This window comes from Chelmon rostratus, chromosome 3, assembly GCF_017976325.1.
Source record: "Chelmon rostratus isolate fCheRos1 chromosome 3, fCheRos1.pri, whole genome shotgun sequence".
Classification (NCBI taxonomy): Eukaryota; Metazoa; Chordata; class Actinopteri; order Chaetodontiformes; family Chaetodontidae; genus Chelmon; species Chelmon rostratus.
In genome coordinates, this window is record NC_055660.1 from 20,778,535 (window position 1) to 20,804,176 (window position 25,642).

General features: G+C 43.5%; 2 protein-coding genes and 1 long non-coding RNA gene across 5 annotated transcripts; 2 read left to right on the forward strand and 1 right to left on the reverse strand.

Annotated features, from left to right (window-relative positions):
- The first annotated feature begins 52 nt into the window (after window positions 1-52).
- Window positions 53-7,080, forward strand: LOC121604785. Its single transcript, XM_041934387.1, has 8 exons — window positions 53-238; window positions 1,048-1,382; window positions 1,602-1,712; window positions 2,251-2,373; window positions 3,478-3,853; window positions 3,960-4,019; window positions 4,132-4,460; window positions 4,656-7,080. Exons 2-8 carry the CDS (start codon window positions 1,050-1,052, stop codon window positions 6,234-6,236), a joined length of 2,913 nt encoding a protein of 970 aa, XP_041790321.1. The 5' UTR covers window positions 53-238; window positions 1,048-1,049; the 3' UTR covers window positions 6,237-7,080.
- A 2,497-nt stretch (window positions 7,081-9,577) lies between these two features.
- On the reverse strand, window positions 9,578-17,363 carry lyl1 (LYL1 basic helix-loop-helix family member). 2 transcript variants are annotated; one of them, XM_041933766.1, is made up of 5 exons: window positions 17,187-17,363; window positions 16,817-17,060; window positions 14,348-15,706; window positions 12,303-12,400; window positions 9,578-11,699 (listed from the first exon to the last, which is right to left on the reverse strand). In XM_041933766.1, the coding sequence occupies exons 3-5, from the start codon at window positions 15,100-15,102 to the stop codon at window positions 11,176-11,178; spliced, it is 1,377 nt and encodes a 458-aa protein (XP_041789700.1). In that variant the 5' UTR covers window positions 15,103-15,706; window positions 16,817-17,060; window positions 17,187-17,363; the 3' UTR covers window positions 9,578-11,175. The 2 variants fall into 2 exon arrangements, with proteins under 2 accessions (XP_041789700.1, XP_041789701.1); XM_041933767.1 differs by having other exon boundaries at window positions 17,232-17,351.
- On the forward strand, window positions 15,896-25,251 carry LOC121604289. 2 transcript variants are annotated; one of them, XR_006006745.1, is made up of 4 exons: window positions 15,896-16,096; window positions 16,953-17,050; window positions 23,671-23,777; window positions 23,902-25,251. It is a non-coding gene; the product is annotated as an uncharacterized LOC121604289 (long non-coding RNA). The 2 variants fall into 2 exon arrangements; XR_006006744.1 differs by lacking the exon at window positions 23,902-25,251 and having other exon boundaries at window positions 23,671-23,831.
- Window positions 25,252-25,642: the final 391 nt, after the last annotated feature.

A 25,642-nucleotide genomic window follows, 5' to 3' on the forward strand; every position in this document is an offset into this window, starting at 1 on the left:
GAAACCTGTTGTGTGCGCAAAAATATATTATGAGTGCGTTCATGTGTGCATGTGTTCACAATTGGGAGTGGTGAGACGGGTAGCTCCCTGAGACGAGCCTCACCTGCCGAGGCGGCTTTCAGTAGTCAACATGTACTGAAGTTGTCTGGATGAGAGACATAATTCAGTGCCAGCTGCACGGAGCACACAGAGAAGACAGCACATGAACACAGCTTCAAAGACCTCCAACGGTAACAGAGTAAGTATGTTTCTTTTTTTATTATTTGAATGATACATTTGTTTACTAAACTACTAGTTATCTGAAATTTAAAGTGGGTTTATCTGAAGCAGCAAATTGTAGATGGTTAGTGAGCAGACAAAGTTTCATATTTCTGTTTAATCTCAACGTAACGTGTGCTGTGGTGTTTTTATACCGGCTTTGTGCTTCTGAGAAAGTGGTTGCCTAACTAACTACTACTATCTGTCGTCGAGTTATGCTCTTTGCTTTTAGGATTAGTTTAATACCAAGTTTGAGGTTCACCTTAGTGCTAAGTGTGTTCAGTCTGCTCTGTTGTGTGGTGCCAGATGTTCAGTCCCTATATTTGTGTGCATTTGGATCTATTTTGTGCATGTTTACATATCAGTCCAAATATAAAAGTTCAGGTAGAAAATGTAGTTGGACAGGACTGGCGAGGTGTGGCCTATCAGACACACTGAGGAAAAAAAGGGATGAAGTTACGAGGGGAAGAAATGTGAAACGAAAGCTTCATGTAAGAGCACAGCTTTTGTCAGTTATTCTAGTTCTTGTTAATTCATGCACAACAGGTGAGACGATGGGGTGAATGTGTTGGAAAGAAACGTGATGCTCAAAGAAAACCTCATGCTGTCATAAAACAGCTGTCAGATTAGATAACTAAACTCCTCCCCAAACTGTCTAGTCCTCAGTTTTTCCTGTTTTATTGTCATGTGGTTTCATCTTCATCTCAATCTAGAGACAAACCTTTGATTAAAACCACATGTATGAACACACATTCTCACAACACACCTTCGCTTTTGTTCACTTTCTAGCCATGAGTGAACACTTGAGAGGGAGCTACTATGAGTCCTCGCCCCCAGAGCTCAGACTTGTTCTTCTGGGAAACATTGGATGTGGAAAGACGTCGTCAGCAAACACTATCCTGGGCGAGCTGTCCCCCGTCTCTCCAGGTGCCTCCAGGAGCTGCCAGCTGCGACAGGGCGTCTCTGATGGCAGGAGTGTGACCCTGGTGGAGGCGCCGAGGTGGTACTGGAACGGCGGCAAGATGGAGGACAGCGTCAGGAAGGAGACGAAGCGAGCAATCCCACTAGTAGCACCAGGCCCACATGCTATTTTGCTGCTAGTGCCTGTTAGCCAGTTCACAGAGGTTGGTTGCAGTTTCTGTTTGGCCTTTCACTTGTGTTCTGCAATTATCTCTCATTGACTCATCAATTACATCTTTTTGGTTGTTTTACGAGTAAAATATTTGATTCACATTTTTGTTTCCTTATATATTCATTCATGTTTTACTTCTTTGAAATTTGCACCATGTCTTTATGATAAATAAACAGTTGGCAGTGACTTTTTTCTTCTTCTTTGTTCCCAGATGGAAGGTCGTGTGCCTGCAGAGCTGGAGGAGGTGTTTGGGGAGGAGGCGCTGGATCACACCCTGGTCCTGCTGACCTGTGGGGACTACTTGATGGGAAGAAAAGTGGAGGTATTAGAGTTGCACGCTTAGTATCAGTGCTCGTAATTTTTGTTAGTAGGATATGGTCAATACATTGTTGTTTCTTTTTGGAAGATCCTGCATGACATACCTTAAAAGTCTTGTACACTTTGGTACCGTGCACTGTTTGAAAAACGAGGGCAGAAATGTACTTTTTGGAGTATAAATTCTTACCACAGGTACCTCAGTGCAGTACAGCACTTTCCTTCCCCTCTTCTTGTCAGTCTTCTCTATTAACTGACTTAAACCATTGATTGACCTTGATTTTGATGGGGATGCAGTTCAAATTGATGTTTTGTATTTAATTTTTCAACAAGTTGGCCAGTATTGTGACACAGACACAGGAATAAAATTAAAACTCTTCAGGTCAGATTTTGTAAACTACTTTCAGACATCATTTTGTGAAAAATGTCTCCTTCAGATATTCTTGCAGTACTTCCGTTCACCTCGTCCAGTTTGAACTAATCGGTTGCAGTTTCTAAGAGCAGGAGAGAGGCAACTCATTGCAAATCTCAACTGTTTTCCACAGGAATACCTGCAGAAAGAACACCCAGGCCTGAGGCAGATAATTGAACACTGTGGGGGGAGGTACCATGTCATCAATAATCGTCAGCAGCAGGACAGGGAGCAGGTCCGTGAGCTGCTGGAGAAGGTGAGAAGCCACCACAGAGAACAATTAACAGAAGAGAGTTTTCGAACACATTTGGGAAACGTGTACTGTTAACAGCTTCTCTGTTTTCATACTGATTCCATTTCTATGGATACTTTAAAAAACACTTGAAATGAGGTACCTGGATGTCATGATTTTTATCAAGCACTTTTTCAGACGCTGAATTTCTGTTTTGTTGTTGTCTTTTTAACTGTTTTGTCTGTTGTCATGTTTCCCAGCAACACCCTGTGACACACTCACACAATCACACCCAGCCGTAGTCAGGACCAGTTTGGGTGTTAATGATTAGAATTATTGCATTGTAACCCTGACCTGCGATGTAATTTATTCCACAGGGGGATTAAATGCAGGAATTAGTGAACAACAACACTTGTTCTTCTTCTACCAAACTGTTTTTGTTATTCTTCCGTATTTTTTTTTTATATATATGTTGCTGCACAGAAACTTCATTCAAATACCAAAACGTTCAGCTCATTTAGGACACGCATCTATTTCTTTTCTCATTCATGCTTTTCATATTTTCTGTAATAGGCCATTTTCTGGGGAATTTTCTGAATTCAAAAGAATGGATGTAATGTTCAGAATTCCCCATTTTTGCACTTTTTCAAGGTTTTCAGCTCTTTTCTACTCATTCATACTTTCAGCTAGAAACACCATTCAAACTTTCAATCATTCAAAACACTTGGGACTTTCAGTAGTTCAACTTTTTCATAATATTTATACTTTTTACACAGTCTGAGTTTTAAGTTTCATTTAGGTTTTTATTGGTCAAATAATGCAGTTCAGCTCCTAACTTAGATTTGCGTCATTTGGCCCACTTCCCACTTTTCATGCGTTTTTAACTTTTATCAACCAAAAGCAAAAACTCCTTTCAAACCTGATGTTCCATATTTTTCATAAATTATTGGTGTTATTCATCTTTTTAAGCCAGCAGTGCACTTTATAATCAGCTTTTCAATATCCAGCATTCACACTGCAGTTTCCTCAGATGTATATTTTTATGGTTATAAATGTGACAGTGTGAACATGGGTATGAGGGACATTTCCAAAATGCATTGTTTGTTTATGTGTTTATTTATGCCACAGGTGGACAAAATGGTGAGTAAAAATGGGGTGTACTATATGAAAACAGCCCAGGAGAGAGATCTGGAGAAACGAGTGAAAGAAAGAAGGCGAGAACTCATGGAAAGTTATAGAGCTCAAAAGGAGGAGAGAAGAGAGACGGTCGCTTCAACGCACATCACAAACACAGAAACAAAGAGGAGTATCGATAGAGGAGAGGAGCGCAGCGCCGCCCTGGAGAGTAGGAGAAGGGAGGAGAGGGATGTGATGGAGGGAAGAGTGGGCGTGAGCCAAGTGTCTAACGGGCTTCATTCAACTCCAGCGCCAGAGCAACAGTCATATCCAGAGCAGCGTGATGACAGAAGCGTGAAGAGGACGCCCAGTTTCAGACTAAATGCAGGTAAACGCCAAGAGAACTTGGCACTGGATCCCATTTTTGTGTCATGTAAGAAAAGAAGAAAAATGAATGTGAGCAGAAAACAAACAGGACTGTTTCTCCTCTGTAGATGGAGCTATACTCTCACAAATGTCTGAGGTTAAACCAGCTTCCAAAATGATCACCACTTGTAAGTCGCAGGACTTCACTGTCACTTTGTAGTTTACTTCTATGATGTTTGAAGTTTAAAAGCATTTCAGATTTTCAATGTTAAACTCCAGTTTTCACCCAATTGTTTTCAGTTCACCACAGAATCAACAGCTTTGAAGAGAGATCCCCTGAGGCATCTCCAACCTCTGCGTCTCATTCGCCCGTCTTCTCCTCTTCCCCCTCCTCGCCAACCTTCACCTCCTCTCCCTACTCCACCCCGACATTCCCCCCCTCCTCCTCCTCCTCCTCCTCGTCATCCTCTCCGGAGCTGCGTGTGGTGCTGCTCGGGAGATCTGGAGCAGGGAAGAGCACCGTTGGCAACAGCATACTGGGGCGGGAGGAGTTTGAGTCACGCCCGGAAAGCCTCACAGCAATCACTCAGGAGTGTGAGAAAAAGAAAGCTCTGGTTGAAGGAAGACGGGTAAGTTATTAAGATGTTTGCTCGCACGGTTTCATTTTCCTTTCACACATTCCATCACGTGCCATTGTCAAAACTCCCAAACATCAAATCTTTGACACGCTCTACATGTTCTGTGTCAAGTAACAGTACTATCTGGCTGATTTCCTATGAATTGACTCTTCATATTGCTGCGTGCATCTCCTCTCTCGCCTGCAGGTGGCGGTGGTGGATACTCCAGACTGGTTCAATTCAGAGCAAAGTCCAGATGAAGTGCGAGCTCAGATCTCTTCCTGTGTGGCTCTGTCCAGTCCTGGTCCTCACGCCTTCCTCCTGTGTGTCCCCTTAGACCAGCCTGCAAAGACCGAGCTGCAGGCTCTCGGGGCCCTCGAGTCCGTTTTTGGCCCAGAGGCAGTCCAGAAACACACTATGGTCCTCTTTACTTACGTAGATCGACTGAGGGAGAGCGGGAAGGCTGGGCACAATAGCGTGGAGGCATATATTGCTGGTCAGCGGGGGGATTTGTTAAAGCTCGTGGAGAAATGCGGGGACAGGTTTCATGTAATGGAGAACGGAAGAGATTGGAGAGAGAAGAGGAATGTGGCGGAGCTGCTACAGAAGGTGGAGCAGACAGTGGAGGAGGCTGGAGGCCAGTGTTATTCTTGTCCAGCTTTTCAGGAGGCGGAGAACAGAGTGAGGCAGAGGCAGGTGGAGATAGCGAGGGAGAGAAAGGGGAAAAAGTTAGAGGAAGGGAGACAAGAAGACGTTAGACAGCTCAGCTCTGAAAGGCGGGTTCTTTATCCCTACATGCAGCCTGTGGCCGAGGCAGAAGAGGAAGTGAGAGAGGACGAGATTGAGAAAACAAGGGACGAGGCAGAGATGAGTGTAAAAGCCATGAATATCGAGAGCCTTCCTCCGATTACGCTTTCCACCATGTCACCTTCACTTCTCCGTTCCATTATGGAGAAAATGGAGTGTAGTGCAAAGAATTTACCGAAGCTGTTGGCCGATAGCTCTGTGTGGGTCTGCGAGGGGGCAAAGAACGTGAAAAATAGTCCAGTGTGGGGGACAGTCGGCAGCGGAGCACAAAACGTCCAGAAGATGGTGGTTGATAGTTCTGTGTGGGGAAAGGTGGGAGCTGGTGCCGGACATGTGTCCAAACTGGTAGGAGATAGAGTTCCCAAGGTAGTGGTGGACGGTTCTACGTGGGTGGGATCTGGGGCAAAGGCAGCAGCGGCAAGTCCCATGTGGGAAAAAGTTGGTTCAGGGGCCAAAGTGATGGCAGAGAGTTCCATGCGTGTTGGAGCTGGGATTGGAGCCGGGGCGAAGAATTTGGCGCAGAGTCCTATGTGGGGAAAAGTAGGATCTGGGGCCAAAACTGGAGCCAAACTGGTGGCTGACAGCTCTGTGCGAGTTGGAGCTGGACTTGGTGCCGGTGCAAAGAAGGTGGCGCAGAGTCCAGTGTGGGGGAAGGTGGGCTCTGAGGCCAAAGCCAGGGCCAAAATGGTGGCAGAGAGCTCAGTGTGGGAGAAAATTGCGACTACTGCTAAACAGGTGCCCAAGGTAGTCATAGGGGGTGCATTGCTGGGTCTGGTGCTTGGTGTGTTTTTGGGGGGGGTGATCGGCGGAGCTGTCGGGGCAGCTGCTGGATCTGCGGTATCTGAGGTGGGTAGACGAAAATTCAGCAACAAGAACACATTAGAAAACACAGATGATGCTGCAAACAGTGTGGCGAGAACAGTGAACGACAGCGTGGACTCACTGGTTAAACAAGGAGAGAAAGTACTGAAAACTGAATGAATGTGTATAAAATGTTTAGCAAATGCAAATGCATTTGTTTTAAATTAGTACCATCAGAATGTATAATAATAAAAAAAAATATTTTTATTCTGACAGATCAATGAGCTTTTAAGACGCTTTTCTAGTAGTTTTTCTTTCTTTTTACAGAAATATAATTCAGGTTAAAGGGTGAATGTCAAAACACTTCTGTCAAACAAATGCCTTGAGATGATTCTCATCTTCAATATTATTCTATTATTCGCATACTTTCTGCCAGTTAATGAATGAGGATGTGTGTGACTTTTTAAAAAGGATGAATCTCACAAAATGTATATATGAAAATACATTTCCAGATTTTGACAAAATGAATTAAACTTGGCTAAACTGATTTGTTAAGTATTTAGGTGCTTGTCTTATATACTGTGTGGAAGACGTTTGAAATTTTGTGAGAAAAACTAATATATATAATAAAAATGCAAATATCATTTTGGCCAAATCTTTAGCCTATTATTCCTTCTTATTTCCTGTCCATCTGCTGAATGTAAACATTATTTAACAAGTGTGTGTATATATATACATATATATATGTGTGTGTGTGTGTGTGTGTGTGTGTGTGTGTGTGTGTTTGTGTGTGTGTGTATATATATGTAGTATATCAGTCACTTGGCACTCCTTTTAATACTGTAATTTTCTTCAGCACTCAATTAAAAAAACTATTCCATATGAAATGAAATGATTGTTTTTGTTTTGATGTTGTCTTAATGTAACAGAGCAGAATGTATGAAAACATCTTAAGACATGTTTGATGCCATGTGATGGACAGTTTTATCATGACCTTTTAAATACATTTTCACTCTTTCACTGTCCTACACTGACATTCATTAAACCGCACAATTTGCTAAACCTCTGCATTTAAAAAGCTGTGGCCTCTTTCTGAGCATGCTACAGAAAAGCTGCTTTAGGACCAGCATGTCCACTCCTCACATGGGGTGTTCAGGTTTAGCCTGAACACGGCCGGTGATGTAGAGCTACTGGTATTTCTGTGCGCAAGTGGGTGTGACTGTGGTAGCAAGAGGGGCACAACGGAGGGGTGGAGGCAGGGACATTATCTCTCAGTCCCAGGCTGGCCAGAATCTCCCTGCTTGGCCTCCTGTATCAGAAGAAGGAGAGAAGGTTAACACCCCAGCTATAAGGTTTCACTTTCTTTACCTATATGCATCATTGCAAGTTTTTTTCAAGTTCTGCATATAAAAAGAACATGCACACATTAGAAGAGCTCGCCCTTTTCTCTAAATAAGCTGAACTTTGGCAAAAGCTGTGATGTTCAGTTGATTTCAGTAAATTCACCCCAGTTGGGGGACGGAAAAGCAATAAGAACATGGCTGAAGAGGGAATGTGAACAACAGGGTTCAATTCAGTAGAAAGAGTTTCACACTGGCTGGATAGCTAGAAAGTTAAAGCAGCTCAAAAGTTGCATGATCTCAAATCTGCAAGTAAGTTTGAAGGTGTGAGCAGAACACACTGATGATTACATATAGATGCTAGTGGATGCAAACCGCTGTGAATATGCATTTTTCACAGAAGATTTTTTGACATGTCATGGTAGAAAAAACACAGTTGGAAATAATCAATTGAATCACGGCTGAATTCTGGTGTCCTGCCTCGGTGTCAGGGTCCTGGTATTGTGCCTGCAGGCTCGCTGTCACACGATCACGGCTTAGCGAGAGACATGAAGAAACGATGCTATCATTAAAGCAGCTATAATTCATATTTCCAGTATAATCACATGAAATGACAATGTGAAAGGCATCAGTCGGAGTGTAAATCTACAAAGAATTATCACCTGAATATGCAGCTTTTCAGCAAGTTTCATTGCTTAAATACTCCATTTACCATATAACCAAGATCTAAAAACCCCACTGCACAGCTCAGCACCAAACAGCAGGCAGATACAGATACATAGTCAAACATTTAACAGCTGAAGTGCCAGATTTTTCCTTCAGGACTTGGTTGACCAAAAACAGCATTCACAGGTTGGCCAGAGGCACGCCTCTACATGACTTGTAATGCTGCTCCGCTGTTGGATGTGAAAACAAGCAACCGTTTGCTAACATGCTCACCATATCAACTTTAAAGGTGATAACATGTCAATGTTGTCTTTATAAGTGGCCGAAACAGTCAGTTATTGCAGGTTTTATTAACGTTTTTAGTAACAGCTGTGCTTTTGATCCTATGACAAGTTAATATGTCCACTGTGAAAGAGGCTCTTCAACAAGGAAAATTAATCAATTCCATTCAGTTCAATCAATTACACCCGTGCTTCTCCTGCTATGACAAGCCAAATGTCCTTGGTGAAAAGGGTCTATTGGTTTATCCGCTCACGCATCATGGCCATGACATCAGGAGGCCTTTTGTCAGACCTACATATCATATACTGTTAAATAACTCCCAGCAACACAGCAAATTGTGTGTTGCTGCAAATAAACTGTCAAAAACTGCAGCACCCCTTTAATTTGTGTGACCCCTGCCTCAGCCTGTCATCCTCTCTGTGGTTTCAGAGTGCAGCATGGCGGGGACGGAGCAGCCTGGCACAGCAGAGCGGGCAGACGCAGCCGTAGCAACGTTCGTGAAAGCGCCACTTCCTGTTGTGCGGTCCAGAAACCGGGTGTGTCGGGGTTCCCACTGCATCCGGGTGGGTGTATTCTTTTTCAGCTCTCCCTTTCTTCCATGCAGCGTTTACCACCTCACATGTCCAAACACACACACACACACACACGCACATACACCGCCACCACCCCTCCTCCAGGAAACTCGTTGGCTGTCAATGAGACAGCACTAACTGTAGACGTTTCCTGGCCACTTGATAGAGCCAAGCACGCAGGCAGAGACAGCAGCGCCACTGCACAGCTGCAACTTACCCCCAACCCTGTCACTTACACAACCCCCCCCCCCCCCACCACCACCACCAGCAGCACCACCTGGCTGAACCCCATCTCTACCCGCATTCCCACATCCATCCTGACCTTTGTCACACCCAACCGCAACCTACAACTGTTGATGTTACATAAATCTTTCGCTAGCTACACATCAACTTGTTTGCTTGCACACACACATACAATATGTGCAAACACATCAAAAACATACAGTGGTGGAATGTAACTAAGTACATTTACTTAAGCACTGTACTAAGTACATTTTTTTAAATACTTTACTATACTTCTATTTCATGCTACTTTTATTTCGATTTCTTCACTACATTTTGGAAGTTTTTACTCAATATTTGACAACGTTCATGACTAGTTACTTTCAGATAATACAAAATATCAATCAGATAATAAATTATTATACTATTGATTCAGCCATCTGCATAGTGCATAAAGTAGTTCAAATTAGCTCCACCTCTACCGTCAGTAATTATAACCTAGTAATATAATGTATATTATTCTGAATTGGGGCCATTCTGCATAATGAGTATTTTTACTTTTGATACTTTAAATACATTTTGATGTTAATACGTTTGCTAGATGCTAGATTTTAAATGCAGGACTTTTGCTTTTAGAGTTTTCTTACATGGTGTTATTGCTAAAAGTACGTTTTCCATCACAAAAAAGCATTGTAGACTGGTGCAACACTCCGCTAAATCTGCTTCCTGCAAAAACTCCAGCACTTCATCAGCAACTGTTGAGTCACCAGGTTTTCTCCTTCTTTGCTCCAGGGCTGGGATTGTCACAGTAATGTCAGCGAACACTTATACTGGGCTTCAGGGTGTCACGCCACTCACTATTTTTATTTCTTTTTAACTGGTGTTGTTTATGGCTCCCTTGTTAAATGCACCATTATCAATCTGTCATTCTGTGGAACAGCACAAACAAACAACATGGAGTCTGACTGGAGGCCCTGACTGTATAATGTGTGGTGACAAGTTTGTCATGGTGCTCTGTGTTGTTGTTTAAAATAAGCAGTCACATTTCCTCACAGCATTGCATTTATATGTTTAACATTTGACGGTTATTGTGATCACGGCACACTGAGACTACTACTCACTGAATACTCTGTGGGTACGCAAATGTTCCCTAAACATTTGGCAAACACGGCAAAGCATTTGGATGTGTTGAGAAATCGTGCTGACACAGAGCTGACAAAGAGCTGTCTTTGGAGCGCAATAAGAGGATGTCAAATACGGAACAGCAAACTAAAACACACTTTATTTCTGTCTGGTACAAGTGTGTCACAACGTCAGGGTGGGACCATCGACCCCGCTTCTCTTACAATAAGAACAGCAGGAACATTAAAAGCTGAAACTCTGATCTATTAATGCACGACATGCACTCCTCTGCAGGTGCAGTGGAGTATGTGGCTGTCCGGCTCACCATAACTGCACTGGAGCAATGTTGCTTATTTACATGGAAATTTAAACATGCGACAGAATTAACAGACAGAATTTTTATGGGTCTACAGAGGTGGAGATCAACATCCTTAATTTCTTGACCGAGAAAGGATTATTTGAGTTTTATGTCATTTTAGGTTGATTAGATTTGGTTGCTGCTGTAAATTCAGCCTGATATCATCCAATTAGATTTCCAGGATCCTGTTTTGCATCATTTATCCATGTTATGGATCCATGCTGTTTGACAATGAGGTGAATGTTTAACAAAGCAACACTCTGACTTTATTTTGATATGAAACACATACAAGTCTGAATGTTCTGTGATGTTTTCATTCATCTCTCAACTGGCCCCAGAGCACAGTTCACTATTTTCCATCGTAACACAGAGCTTCACACTCAGTGTTTGCACATCACCAGAAAAAACACGGAGTACAAAAAATCGCCAGAAATCCATTTCTTACTTATTCACACTACTTCTGATGTGGGCCGATGACTGTGTGTTCTGTCCTGTCCGTCATTGTGACATTTAAACTCCGTGTGGCTGCACGCCTCTTTGCCTGCTGTCCTCTGGTGTCACCGCTCATCATTTGTGGCCGCCACCATCCTTATCTGACCCTTAACTTTTCCCAGAATGCCATGGGTCACCAAAGAGGCCTTAGCCCCGAAGCTCTCCTCGCTGTCTGTGTCACCATAGCAACTGGACGTTGCCGGGGAGTTGGCCAGTGCGATGACTGAGTCGGTCGAGTCTCTGTCTCTGTGGACAGATGGTGGTGGTGCGGCGTGGGACAGGGGAGGAGTGTCGCACTGAAAGAGAGGGTTCAGTTTGTTACCGTCCAGCCCGGCCGCGACGCTTTCGTCCTCAGCCTCATTGTCAGTGGAGTCCCTGCTCTTGTCCTGGGCCTGGTCGTTGAGCAGAGTGACCAAGAAGTTGATGTACTTCACAGCCAGACGAAGGATCTCGTTCTTGCTGAGCTTCTTGTCGGGTGGGTGTGTGGGAATGAGCTTTCTCAGCTCAGAGAAAGCGCCGTTCACGTTCTGCTGTCGCCAGCGCTCGCGGCTGTTGGTGAAGACACGGCGAGCGATTTTCTGTGGAGGGCCTGTTAGACACACATGAACACGGTGTAAGTGTGCGGGGCCTTAAACGACATAAGAGGAAGTTCACATACATTCGTCTTTATGTCAACAAACCACGTTAACAGAGTAAAACCAACAATGAAATGATCCTGCTAACAAGGATTGTGTAGCTAGTCTAACATAGCTCTATTAAAACTATTAAAAAACACAGTGAGCCACATCGTCACTCTGTGATACGCGCTGCTGCTGTAAATACTCCAAACAGTGGATTAATACACCAAACGTGTATTAATCCACCACTGAAAATAGTCCCAATTGCAACAAATGCACTTTTTACTCCTGTTTGATTAACGCTTGCTAAAGACTACAGTGCCCAGCTGTTTTAGGGAATTATATAAGCTTGAAAAAAAAAATATATATATTATGTATTATTTTTTAAGAACATTTATGTCTTTGGTAAGAACAACTGAGCTTTAATATAAAAGCCACAAACAACAGAGAGAAATTTTTGAGGAAATATTGAGAGACAGACTAAACCATTGATGCCACTGATAATTAGAAAAACAGTAACTATGGCCATATCAGTACTGACATCTGATTCTTTGTTTGGCTGCACAGAAACTCACATTCGCTGATCTCCACCTCAAAGTGTGACGAAGGTCTTCTCTTCATCCGGCTGTTGCTGATGACACTATAATTTCCTGCTGAGGGACCCAGGTAAGAACTAGAGATAAAAAAACATAATGATGTGTGTGAAAATGCGACATTCATGTAACTGCATTCACAATCGACCTGGACGATAAAATGCGGCTCAATATAATGAGCATGTTGCGAACATGCTGGGCCGTTCCAGCACCTCTCGTCTTAAATAGAGAGACACATCGGAGAGTGGATGGAGAAATCGACAACATGGTGGAAGCCATTAACCGAAGTGTGATTACTTTGGTGGCATTGATTGAGTATGCATGCAGAGTTTTATCCCAGTCTCATTAAGTCTGGTTACTAGCTGATTCTACCTCAGGGGTGGGGGGGTGGGGGGGGGGTGAAATAGATCAATGCTTCCTGCTACAAACAGACCGGAGAGAAGTGAGGAGGGAACCTTATTCCCACACCTCCATGACAGATGGTGAAACCATAGATGTAGTTACTGTGAAAAAAAGTCCTGCTTTTAACGTAGCTGATGCTCCTCTGTTACAGAAAGAAACTGTGGAAAATCCTTTTTGGAGTAAAGAATAGATGAACAGTAGGAGGGCTTTGATAACGTCTGCAAATGAATGCCTTTCTTCATGAGTGTAAGCTTGGACTTGCCAACGCTACGAGCCCAAAAAGTGCTTCAAGAGTTCTGTTATGTCACCTTTTGTCAGTTCGCCGACTAAATTTAGCTGCAATTAAAACCTAAATGTATAGTTTTAAAAGTGATATTTTTTCCCATGATGCAACTCGTGTCCAACAGCCAAACCTTCTGGTGAGTAAATTTAGCGTGAGAAATGTTGGAAATGAGAGGTCCCTTTATAACAGCACACATCCTGCTGTCAATTTCACATAGCGACTATTAATCACAATGGGAAGTCATGAAATCCCAGCAGTTGAGGTTTCCTATGAAACAGAAACTTGTCGTAGTTACCAACGAGAGCATCTCAGGAAAATGTACGGCATTTTATACTTTATAGTTCCACATGAGCCTGCACACCTGGTGCCAAGAATGTGGCATTTTTCTGGCTTTTATTTGTCATGATGTTCCACAGAGAGCTGAAGTTACATTATTGTATTTTCCATAATTCTTTACAGGTTCAAATGCAACCTCCTGAATTACAGCCGCAATTGTGAGAAAGCTGGGGCAATGTGTAAAATGTAACAAAACAGAACGCAAGCATTAGCAAATGAGCTGTGTTTACTGACGACCTTTATACAATAATGTGTTCACTGAGTGGTGAACCTCGCTCCATCCTTGCTTGTGAACGACTGAGCCTTTCCAGGATGCTCCTTTCATACCCAATCATGATACTATCACCTGTTACCAATCAACCTGTTTACCTGTGGAACGTTCCAAACAGGTGTTTTTGGAGCATTCCTAAACTTTTCCACTCTTTTGTTGCTCCTGTCACAACTTGTTTGAAATGTGTTCAAAATAAGCAGATATTTACAAAAATCAATGAAGCTGATGAGGTGAAACATTAAATATATTGTCTTTCAGTTCACTTTATGTCAAAAAACAGGGATTAGCAAATGATCACATTCTGTGTTATTTCTGTTTTACACAACATCCCAACTTTTTTGGAATCAGGGTTGTATTTAATTGGTCATGAAATAGATATTCTATCAACAAGATCTTTTTCAGCAGAGTGTGCTAGTCACGCTTGGGTACTGGATAACACTGTCAGTACTGTCTGCTATCGCTGTGGTTCCCAACTCTGTGGTTGAGACCCCTTGATGGGGTCACAGGAAAAAAATTAGAAAGAAAGACATAAAAAGACAAAATTATGTTTTCTGACTTTTCACCACACGTTGCTTTTTCTTGTGGAAAAAGATAGTTTGACCTCTTTAGGCCTCAAAACGTTGTTCAGATGAAACAGTCAGAGAAGGGAACCTCACTCTGCTCTCCACTCACTGATGACGGGTCGCAAGTACTCAACATGGCTGTAAACCACAGTGCTCATGAGCCAAATCTCACCTGGTGAAGAAGGGGTGTGCAGACAGGTACTGCTGAGGCAACAGGGGTCCTGATGAAGGAGTCGAATGCCCCCCGGAACCTACTGCAGGTCCAGAAGCTCCAGGGCTGGCCCCAGGCAAGCAGGTCAGCTGATTGCGGCGAAGGTCCCCGTGGGGCCCGTGCAGGAGGTTGGGAATTGGGTGGAGAGCAGTCAAAGGGGTATTGGTGAGGGGGAGAGGGGGCTTGCTGTGGCCGAGGCTGATAACTGGAATGTGTGGAGGAAGAGGAGAGGATGATGAGGACAAGGGGAGTGATGTGGTGGAGGTGGGAGGTGGTAGAGGACACGGGGAGGTCTTGGCTGGTGCCGGGAGGAGCGGAGGCGGAGAGGAAAGAGTTGGGGACTGGTTGGCAGAGGCACCAGTGGCTGTGGTGGGCGTTGGTCCTCCGCGCCTCTCCTCCTCCTCCTCCTCCTCGGTCTCCATGACGATGGGTTCAGGTGCAGCTGTTTTATCCGCGTGGTGACTGGTTAACACTGTCGTCGCGGCAATGGGGGACCGAATCGAGCCAGCAGTGGGGACATCCGTGTGTCCCTTGCGCCCTGCCTTGTTAGTGGGAGGCGGGCCGCTGATAGCATCCGTGGATGTCTTGTTCTGGAGGGGACTATGCTGCTCTAGGGAGGCACAGGATGGGGAGGAGGCGGTGGAGGAGGAGGAGGAGGAGCGAGGTAGTTCGGGGGGTGAGGCAGGTGTGCTGCTGGGGTTCAGCTTCTCCATCATGGTGCTGAAATCTCCCTGTCAGTGCGAGGTCCTGCTCCTCTCGGCTGCCCTGCGTGTGTGTGTGTGTGTCTTGGTGTCTTTATATGTGTGTGAGAGTAATTAACATGTTGTGGTTCCTGCAGACTGACACACAGAGCCCTTTAAACCTCTCCTTGCAAAGTCTATGTGTCTTTTCCATATAGGCGACTTATAACCCTTTATTTCTTCTTCCTTTGCTCCTCTTTCATGCAGATTATACAATATTCGGCGGCTCTACCTCATTAAAACTGTAGATTTTCCTCTGGCCAGCCTGAATCCATCAATTGCTCTTACCTTCGCCAGATCAGTGTGTGAGTTTTCTGTCTTTAACGGATGACTATTTCTGCGGTGTCGTCCCTGGGTGGAGCGTGGAGCCGGGGTGGTTGCCGCGGTCTGATTTGGCGTGTATTTTTCTCACAGTACATCCTGAGCAGCACACTCTAGGTTTCTGAACGAGTCTCCAGTGGCTGCTCTTAATGAATCTGTCCGTCTCTGTCTGTCTGTGTATTTTGAGGATGTGAGTCAAAATCCTTTTCAGCATTCAAAACGTCCCAGACCGCCGAAGATTGGATTGATATCAAAGAGTCTGTTGAACAAAAGAAAAAAAAAATGCACTCAGGATATATATTAGTCGTATTTTTAGCAGAAGGAATAAGATATGAAAATGTGCTCAAGGGGTGAGATTTTGCATATAAGCACCAGAGGAGCAAATAGTTGTTGGGGCTGGTTTCCTCCGTGGACGCTGGGCTACAGTTTAAAATCTGAATTAAATTCATGGAAATTTACAGATTCATCTCATACTGCAGCCCCGACGGCACGTTGAAACGCTGGACATGAAATGAAGTCACTGTTTTCACATTTGTTTTTACTCTCGGGTTTTGCAATTGCAATTGTTCCTTTTTTTTCTTTTTTAGCGGTCATGACTTTATTTTGGACAGTTCCCTGTTTCACAATGATGGACAGACGACACTGGCAGGTAGTATTTTTCAGCTAATTTTGCAGCAGTGTTGTATTTACTGTCAAATACATGTCAAGCGGAACCCTCAGAGAAGCGACACAATTACAGAATATTTTTGCACAAATTTGTAAGAAATTAATTTTGCTGTGGTCGCCCAGAAACAAAGCCATTATGACATTGTGACTATTTCGTTGTAGGACAGATGATACGCATTTTAATCTTAGTCGAGCCAATACTCACTTCCACAGTTTCTTTCACCACAAGCTTTTTACTATTTTGTGTCAGTTACTCAAATAAAATACCTTTGATAATTGTGATAAACCTGTATGTTGCCAATATTTCATTTAAATAGGCTTTATTGAAATAGTTGAATTCCATTGCACTTGATTTCATACTTGTCCAGCATGTCTTTTCTTTGTTTAATCCCTTTTCATGTTATTGCCTTATATTATTGTTTAAGCCTAATACACAATACATTAGAAATGTACTGTAACCAGTAGACCGTCACAAACAAACAAACTGCCATCCAACAAACCATTTAACAAGACTTGATATTAAAATCTTCATTTACTTGCCACAAAATAACCCTTTTTTTTTTTTTTTTTTTACAGTTTTCAACTCCAGCTGCTGTTTTTGTATTATTAGTATCATTGTCTAAAATAAAAGTTAGGGGCTGCAAAGCGCTCATGTACGACAGGATGCATTAAGAAGAATACAACACACAAAATAAGTACTCACAGATACATCATGACATCCAGTGTGGCTCGTCTGTCTGTCATGCAAAATCCGTCAGAGTTCAAGTGATCTGTGAACGCACATGGTGTATCTCCTCAGTGTTTAACGCCCTCCTCCTCCTCGTCCTCCTCCTCCTCAGGTCGCTCTCGCTGCAGCCTGTCAGTGTCTGTCTGTCAATCTCTGAGATCAAATTGGAGCCAAGCTGTCTGACACCACTCAGAACACCTCCACACACCCGTGAGTATCTCTTTAAAAATTGACAGAAATAATAAAAAAATAAATGACCCAAATATTCGCAAAGAGATGGAAAGGCAGTCCAAGCGAACTTATTTGTTTTATTGGTGTGAAGTTGCTCCTTTGAACAAAGACTCACTCAAAGCGTGGACATGGAGGCTGTGGGTCCGTATGCCACTCTCACCTCTCTCACCTCCCTCTTTGACTGTCTTGTCTATCCCTTCCTCCTCTCGCTCCCTTCGCCGCCAAGACGACACAATGCTCCGGTTGGTTGCCAGTCGGAGAGCTGTGGTACTGGCAAATGTGAGGTGGGAGAGAGAGGGAGAGAGGGGGGAGAGAGGGAGAGAGAGAGGGAGCCATGTTGCAAGGAGAGTTTTCCGCTCCCTGCTGGACAAGAGGATGTGCTAGTACAATATGGTGGCTGCTGATAAGAGCCTCAAAAGCTGCCTGTGGCCTGCAGATAAGGAACCACCACTGCCCCTCCTCCCCCTCCACCACCAATACCTCCACACAAACACTTTTCATAACACGTCTCTAAAACACACACAGGCGCGCGCACACACACACACACACACACACACACATACGCAGGTTCACGCCTATGTGCACGTACACACACACACTTCACACGAGACTGGTCAGTCCCAGACTTTGAAGGACCTGGATTGTGTCCAAGAAAATATCCGCAACTGTACTTATATCAGAGTATAATAAAGAGACAAAGGTGTACTGTACACACACACATGCTTATTGATACACACATAGAGTGAATGTTCATAGTCATACACAAACATACTGTAAAGCCTTCTAAAAATGCTATGAATGCCCGTTTCACACCTTGATTACAAGTAATAAATCCCTTATAATGTGTATTTGTAGCAGCATTACAAATACCACACATATGTTGTTTTATTCTGCAGTTTAGACAAGTTCATGTAATGAAGGAGGTGAGAAGGAGGGGAGGGGAGCAACTGTGGGTCCCTGAATAGAGCTTTTCTTTTATTAAAGCCGATTGTGTTATCCTAATCCCAGTAAATCCATTAGTCCAGTTGTTTCAGTCAAACATTCGTTGGTTTCAGCTTTCAAATGTGACGATGATTTGATGTCTTTAGTAACTATAATAGTAACTCTGTGTGTGTGTATGTGTGTGCCTGCAACAGCATTGTCCAAACACAAAAGATCTCTATTCATTGGACTCATTCATGACATCAGAGCACACCTGTGTCACTGATAGCAACAAGCGAGTCGTCATCGTGGTAACTTTCCCCCCCAAGAGCTCGCGAACTTCCTTCCTACATCTGTCTCTCGCCCGCTCTCGTCTGTGCTCACCCATTCCTGTTCCCTCCTTCCCAAAGTCTCTCTCTCTCAACCTCAGGGTCAACGCCTCTTTTACATTCCCTCAGTCATTTCCTTCTTAGACAGACTGAAACACAAACATTATAAAGCCTTTACAGTTGTGTGACCTTCAAGGTCCTGGGAAAGAAAGCAGTTTGTTGAGCAACTGCTCAACAAATCTGTCATCACCTTCATCATCCTGATCATCATCATCGTTTTTTTTTTTTTTTCATTGTAGTCATCAATACCCTCATCATCATCATCATTATGAACAATAAGTGCCCTGAACCTGCTGAAATAACAGCAGTACGATCAGGGTGCAGACAGTGTCGTCTCTCGGCCTGTCACACTGCTTTGCGTCCGGCAGCTGTGGTTCCAGTCGATCGCACTCTGTGAGCCAGAATAACGTTGTAGTGGCACCGCTGTGCTTGCAGATGCTGCGAGAATTTGCCTGTAACATATAAAAAGCGACACAAGGGACAAAGTGAAATCCTTGAGGGATTAACTTTTCCTTTGCTTTATATGCTCCTTTAGTATAATTCAATATTGTCACATTGTTGTATTGTCGGTGCAGTTTTGGTTCTTTAAAGGTGCTCATTTTGTTGCTTTTTGGGATTCATTCAAAATAATTTACAGGAAAATACCTTTAAATGTCTTTTAGCTTTTATTAATTGGTTGTTGTTAATTAGTTAGTGTTTGTGGCCATGTGTAACGAAAGAAAATCTAATAAAGAAACAGAAATACATCTGCGTAGTCATGGCAGACTGATTGAAACGGGCCTCGAACTGTTTTGGTTCAATATTTGAGATATTTTTTTCCAAGGAAAACAGACAATGAGTTGGGATAAAAGCACTTTATATGTAGATAAATTGTATTAAGAAGCTATTAGTGGCGGCATGGCGCCACGGTTTTCTCTGCATTGTTGAGTTAGTCAGATGAAACAGTGTGAGCCAGCAGGCAGCAAATCAGTGTACATTTTGGGTCTCCCCCATCTTACTGTAAAAGCCTGACTTCTCAGACAGTCACAGTTTTCTGGGCAGCTGTCTCAAAAGAGGAAAGACACCAAAGACAAAAAGTTAACTATCTCATTTAAGGCCCCGTGTGAACACCCAAACTGTAAATGGGGAATAATAATAGAAACAAACGATAACAGACGGCTTCCGCTTTTCCCTTGAGTGAGGAAGAAATCAAGAGAGGATTGTTTTAATCTCAGAGCCGAGCTGTCACACCCTCCTCCTGGCTACCTCAAAATACCCTCCTCAGTAATGGAGTATTGATGTGGGAGCCTCTGAGCATGTGTGCATGTATGCATGTGTGTGTGTGTGTGTGTGTTTGTGTTTGTGTGTGTTTGTATGAAAGGGTTCTTCCTTATCTGTTAAATACACTAGAGACCATAATAAAGGTATATGTAAAGGCTCTCTCACTTTGTGTGTGTGTGTGTGTGTGTGTGTGTTTATATATAAGGGTTAGACTATCTGTTAAATACACTAGAGACCAGTAAAAATAAAGGTATATGTAAAGGCTCTCTCACTTTGTGTGTGTGTGTGTGTGTGTGTGTGTGTGTGTGTGTGTGTACTTGTACAGCTATCTTTGTACCTTGGTAATGAGGACATTTCAGCCGTTCCTCACTCTCAGGCAGACCTTCAAAGGGCTGTTTGAGGGTTCAGACTTGGTTTTCTGGGTAGGTTAGAGTCAGGTTTAGGTCAGGGTTAGGGCAAGGGGATAGGGAATGCATACTGTCAATGAGTGTCCTCACAAGGATCTAAGTACAAATATGTGTGTGTGTGTGTGCATGTGCACCTGCAGAAACAACATTGATCTCCTTGCTGGGCCAGTAAACACGGTGTGGGTGAGGGATGGAAAGTGAAAACCTTGCGGCTAATTCGTGGCCCAAAGAAAATATCAGCTGTTGAATTGGTCCAGGAACCAAACTGAATGTAACATTTAAAAACCGTGAAAAGTGGAATCGCTGCAATCAGCCGATGTAACATTTCATGCAGAGGTAAACTGCAAGAAACCTTGACGTGGAAATTTGCACAACTGAGCGACAGCAAGCCATGACAGAGCTGATCTTTGGAGGAAACAGAGAGCAGAAGAGTCCAAAATGAAGGAAGCTGTCGGAGCTCAGCAGTGTTTAACCGCCGACCTTATTTAACCCTCATGTAGTGACAACTGCCCTGCAAACGAGGCATGTTTAGCAGACAGTAATGCAACAGGAGATGGTACAGATGCTTCTTTTGAATGCACGGTGCGAACTAATATTGTCCCTGGTAATGATGCTGCTAATGGACAGTTAGCAACCTCATTAGCTTTTCTCCACCTCGTCAATAAACCTTTATTCAACGAGGTGTAAAATCCAGGAACAAAAAGCCAGAACATTGAAAAAACACTTGGGGAACTGTTGTGACTCACTAGCACTAGCATGCCCATGGATAGCTAGCATGTTAGCAGTTAGCTTACTTGCTACAGTAGTTCACCAACTCACTTAAAAGAAAATAAAATAGAACTTTATGAAATTCATGTGGCTCAAAAATGACAGGAACATAAGAACAGAGACAATAGAGTAATAAAGTTTTACAAAGAAGTAAAGTGTCAAAGGTAAATGATGACATCAGTGCCTAACAGAGTTACAATTAAGTACAATACATTTAGAAAAAGACGTAAACTAAAAGTATGACAGGAGAAAAAATATGGGCAACAATGATATTGAATGAGAAGTCACAGAGCCTCTGGAACCAAGTATTTCCCAAACTCGTGTGGATGAATTTTGCTGAGCCACTTTGTCATGTGACCATCCTTCAGTCAAATAGTCTAACTTTAAAGATTAAGAGAACTGCAGAGTAAAATGAAAAAGCAATGAAAGCAATATTCTTATGGCAAACCAATATTTGAATTACCGTGTGAACATCTAGGTAAAATGTTCAGGTGCTACAGAAAAATATATATCACTGCAGGGCACAAGGGAAAAAGTGTGCACGCTGTTCACCTCTAAGTGAAGAGTTTGATTCTCTCTTAAAGGCAACGTTTTGATCTGTTAGATCTTCCTCAGGCAAGTGCCAAAGAGAAAACAGGCATTTCTTGTTGGGGCAGAAATCAAGTCAAACCACGATCACCTGCTGGTCAGCGAGCAGTGCAGCAACTTCTCTCCCCCTCACAGAATATTGTGAGCTGAGAGTCATAAAAGTCATACGAACATATAGCAAGGATACACACACACACATGCACATGCCCAAGAAAACACACACACACACTCCCTAAAGTGAGCTCCATGGCCACATTTCCTCCACGCCATGTAAACACTATTGTGCGCCGGGCGATAGGGATCACTGGAACCTAATTGTTTGAGGCAATATTCGCAGTGCATTTCATGGAGAAAGTGACAAACAATGCTGCGAGCGCTGGCCGGGACAGACGCCCTCTCTCCTCCTCTGCTGCGACAGATGTCCGCACTGTTTATTTTTCCTGATTGTCCTGGAGACCGGCCATCCAGCTACAGACAACCACAGCAAGAAGAGTTTCGGTTTTGTGGCGGAGATCAAAACAGGGGCATGTGTTTACACTGCCAGCCTTGGATCTCATCTTACCCACTTTAACACAGCAGAGACCTGATCTCCCTCACCAGGACTCAGCAGGTGTTTGAGGAGTCAAAACAACATACATGTGAGCAAACATGTGGATTGAGCGGCAGAACCAGACATCTTGTCATATTTATTCCATGCACTCATGCAAACCTGGCTCCTACTACATTACCCACAATGCTGTGCCACTGACAGTTCAGTCTGAGTTTCTGCTGTGTAATAGTGGCTAATGTAGGCTTGAGCCGCTAACGTCAAGCAGAGATGACGGACGGGCTACAGACGTCTCTGAAGCCCACTTTTACCTAACGTCACACCCCCAGATTTTTTTCACTGTTAACCTTGTAGTCGTCAGCCTCAACGCTGCCTTAAGTGACATCATTTGAGGCCATTTCATCCGATTTGACACAGCTCCCTCTGCAGCCAGCCAACTTTCTACACATAGCGGTGCTCTACAACACCTGTAAAATCAGTGGCGTTCCCCTTTGAGCTGAGAAGAAGTGGTCATTCGCGAGGCTGCTTCATCTCAAGCAGATGGAACGTGAAATTATTCAGTTCATCCTCGTCACCGTCCCGTGACATCGAGGTCGAAACAGTGCAGGTTTTTTTTTTCCGACAGCAAGGTGCTTTATTTTTATCTTGTGGCTGTATAAAGTTCATGGCGATCCTGATTACTGTAACGGCACCTCGCACAGTGTCAGCCACATGTCGACGGTCACACATCGCTCCGTTCCCAGGATGCACCTGGCCAGGGGCAAGCGGGCGGACGCGGGGGACAGCTGTTTCCTGCGCACACTTCCTGGTTTGGCAGAGCAGAGGGGAGGGAGGAGGGTTGTGGTGTGGGGGGTACGTAGGGGGAGAGGGGCTGGGTAGAGGCGTAGGCAGAGGGGCGGATTAAAGGTGTTTGATGAGGCTGTTTCCAAACAGGACGTGTCTGACACAGCCACAGGTGTGAGGGTTCTCCTCATCCTCATATGTACATTTAAATAAAGAAAGAAATAAAAGACCCTGCTGATTGGCTGGGAGGGGTTTGGTTGAGGGATGATGGAGGAGGTGGAAGGAAAAGTAGAGAAGGATAAGTCTATAGAGGAAAAAGAAAGGAAGGCCGGACAGACAGAGAGAGGGAGGAGAAAGGGCTCCTTTATTGTCTCCTGTCTCAGAATAGACTGACTCAGCTGGGAGGCAGCGAGGCTAATCAGAGCATAATGGCTTCAATCAATCGTTTCCTTGATTGCACACATACTGTACATTCGACGTCAACAGCTGAACAGGAGCCAGACAAGCCCCACGCAGCACCACGAGGCACTTAAATCAGTGTGAAATATACAAACCTGTGATGAGGTTTCATCAGGCGGCGCTATAAATGGCACAAGACCATATTTTTATGGCTATCAAAAGCATAAAAAGCCCAACATTTATGTCACATTTTAGAGTCAGTGGAGAAAATGTTGACTGATACTGAAGACAGTGAGGTAAATGTTGACCTCTTTGACATATCAGTGCAATGATTTGGCTTCCAGAGAAGTTTTGATTGTGTTTTAGACGCTGACACTGCAGAAGCTTTTATTGATTTTGCTGTGTGTGTGTGTGTGTGTGTGTGTGTGTGTGTGTGTGTGTGTGTGTGTGTGTGTGTGTGTGTGTGTGTGTGTGTGTGTGTGTGTGTGTGTGTGTGTGTGTTCCCTCCAATCTCGGCTCACCGACACCTGCTCTCAGCACCAATCAGCCATCACAGCTGCAGCTGCAATCCACACTCATCAGCCACAGGATAAATTCCTAGATCTCCTCACCAGTCTCAGCTGACTGTTGAGCTCACTCACCTGGTAACAAGGCTCAGCCTCTTTGCTTGCCCCTGAACTGTTTTACATTTTCAAAGTTTTGCCTTGTCTGCTTTTTTGAGGGACTGATCTGTTCTACTCGCGTCTTTAACCTGCCACGCCTGCTCAGCTCCAGTCCACCACCTGAAGAACCTGCCAACTCACCCTACTCACCTGCCTGCTGTGTGTCTGGACCACCAGGAGCATCCTCCCCATGAACATTATCCACTTTTGTGACAATAAAACCTTTTGCTATTCGAATCCTCCATCTTCTGTTTCCTGCATTTGGAGTTCAATCATTTTCTCAGACCTTTAGAGTGACAGTAAGTTAAACAGTAAGAAAATAAGATAATATATATAGATCTGTTTTTGTGACCTTATCAACTAACTGAATACACCAAGTATTATAGTATCTAGTTGAATAATTAAAATAGAGTTTGAAAGGAAGCATAAATCTCAATTTTCCTTTATGTCCAATAAAGTGATCACCTCTCACTCTCATTTTAGTCCATATTTCATTTCATTTTTGTTCATAGCACAAGTTTAATGTATTCCCAATTTTCCTATAGTGCATTTGTGAGAAACAATATGTGCTCAATAATATGCAGCAATGTATCCTTGTTTTTGAGCAGCTAGGCCGGCTTTATGTTCGACCATTTCACTTGTTTCTTAATCATCTTAACAAGAAATTGTAACTTGCTACTCAAATTTATTTTATTACTGGTTCTGAGTAACTTAATGATTGAATTTCCGGATTTATAAAGCTGTTTGATCGACAGTTAAAAGTAGAAAACTGCTTTGTCAAAGTCAGAATTTCTTTGTATCCAGACATTTGTACCTGTTGTTAATGTGGCTGCATCACTTTTAGGAGAAGTGTGGGTCCTTTGAGACTAGATATTTGTGTTTTAAAAATTTTAAGCTGCCTTTCTACTGGCACCAAGGACCCACTTTGGCTCCTTTTTTTCTTTTTCTTCTTTTTTCTCCTGCTTATTGATTTTATTTCATTTCTTGTTTAAGTTATTATTCTTTTTGCTGTGTCTCTTCAACAGAGTTGTTATTATTTTTTCATTCATTTTTTCCTTTGAAGAGAGAGGTTTTTTTCTGTTTGTTGATCATGTATTGTCTGGATTATGTCAAAAAGCTGAAAAACAGCAAAAAAAAATATGTAAAGAAGAAAAAAAACAAAAGATGAGCCGGGGAAGAAAACCAGTCCAGGAAGTCTCACTGGGAGGACTGGTGTGACTCATTTGACCCCGAAGCCTCAGCGTGACCTTTGACCCTGAAGCGTCACCACCTGAGCCGGATTACGTGCAGAACTTTACGAGTGCGCTGCGGCTTTTCAAACAGCACCACTCGCATCCACTTCCACTTTTGGCAACACAACTCCAAATATTTCCATATGAGATGAGCACTGACAATAGCCTGTGTGACTGTGTCTGTGTGTGTGTGTGTGTGTATTTCACTGCGCCGAAAGTTTCTAATTGTGATGTGTGCAGTGTGCATGTATTTGTGATCGTCTCTAAACATGCATACAATGTGTGTGTGTGTGTGGGTGTGTGTGTCTGGCCGGAGAGCCCTCGGGTCACGATGACACTGCGTGGAACAACAGAGTATTGTGTCTTCCTCTCATGTTTCTCATCATCAGCACTGCCGCCGTCCAAATTCCACTGGTGTGTTCGCAGCGTGGCGGGGGGACTCGGCCCTGTTGTCAGCCCCTCATCCTGCAATAATAGGAAACACAGCATCACTTTTCCACTTTCTCCCTCACTTTTCACTGCTAATTCAAAATATATTGACTTCCTGTTTTGCGCTCCCTCACTCTGGGCTTGATTGTTTGTTTTGGAGAGAGGCTGCATGCAGTTTTCTTTGTT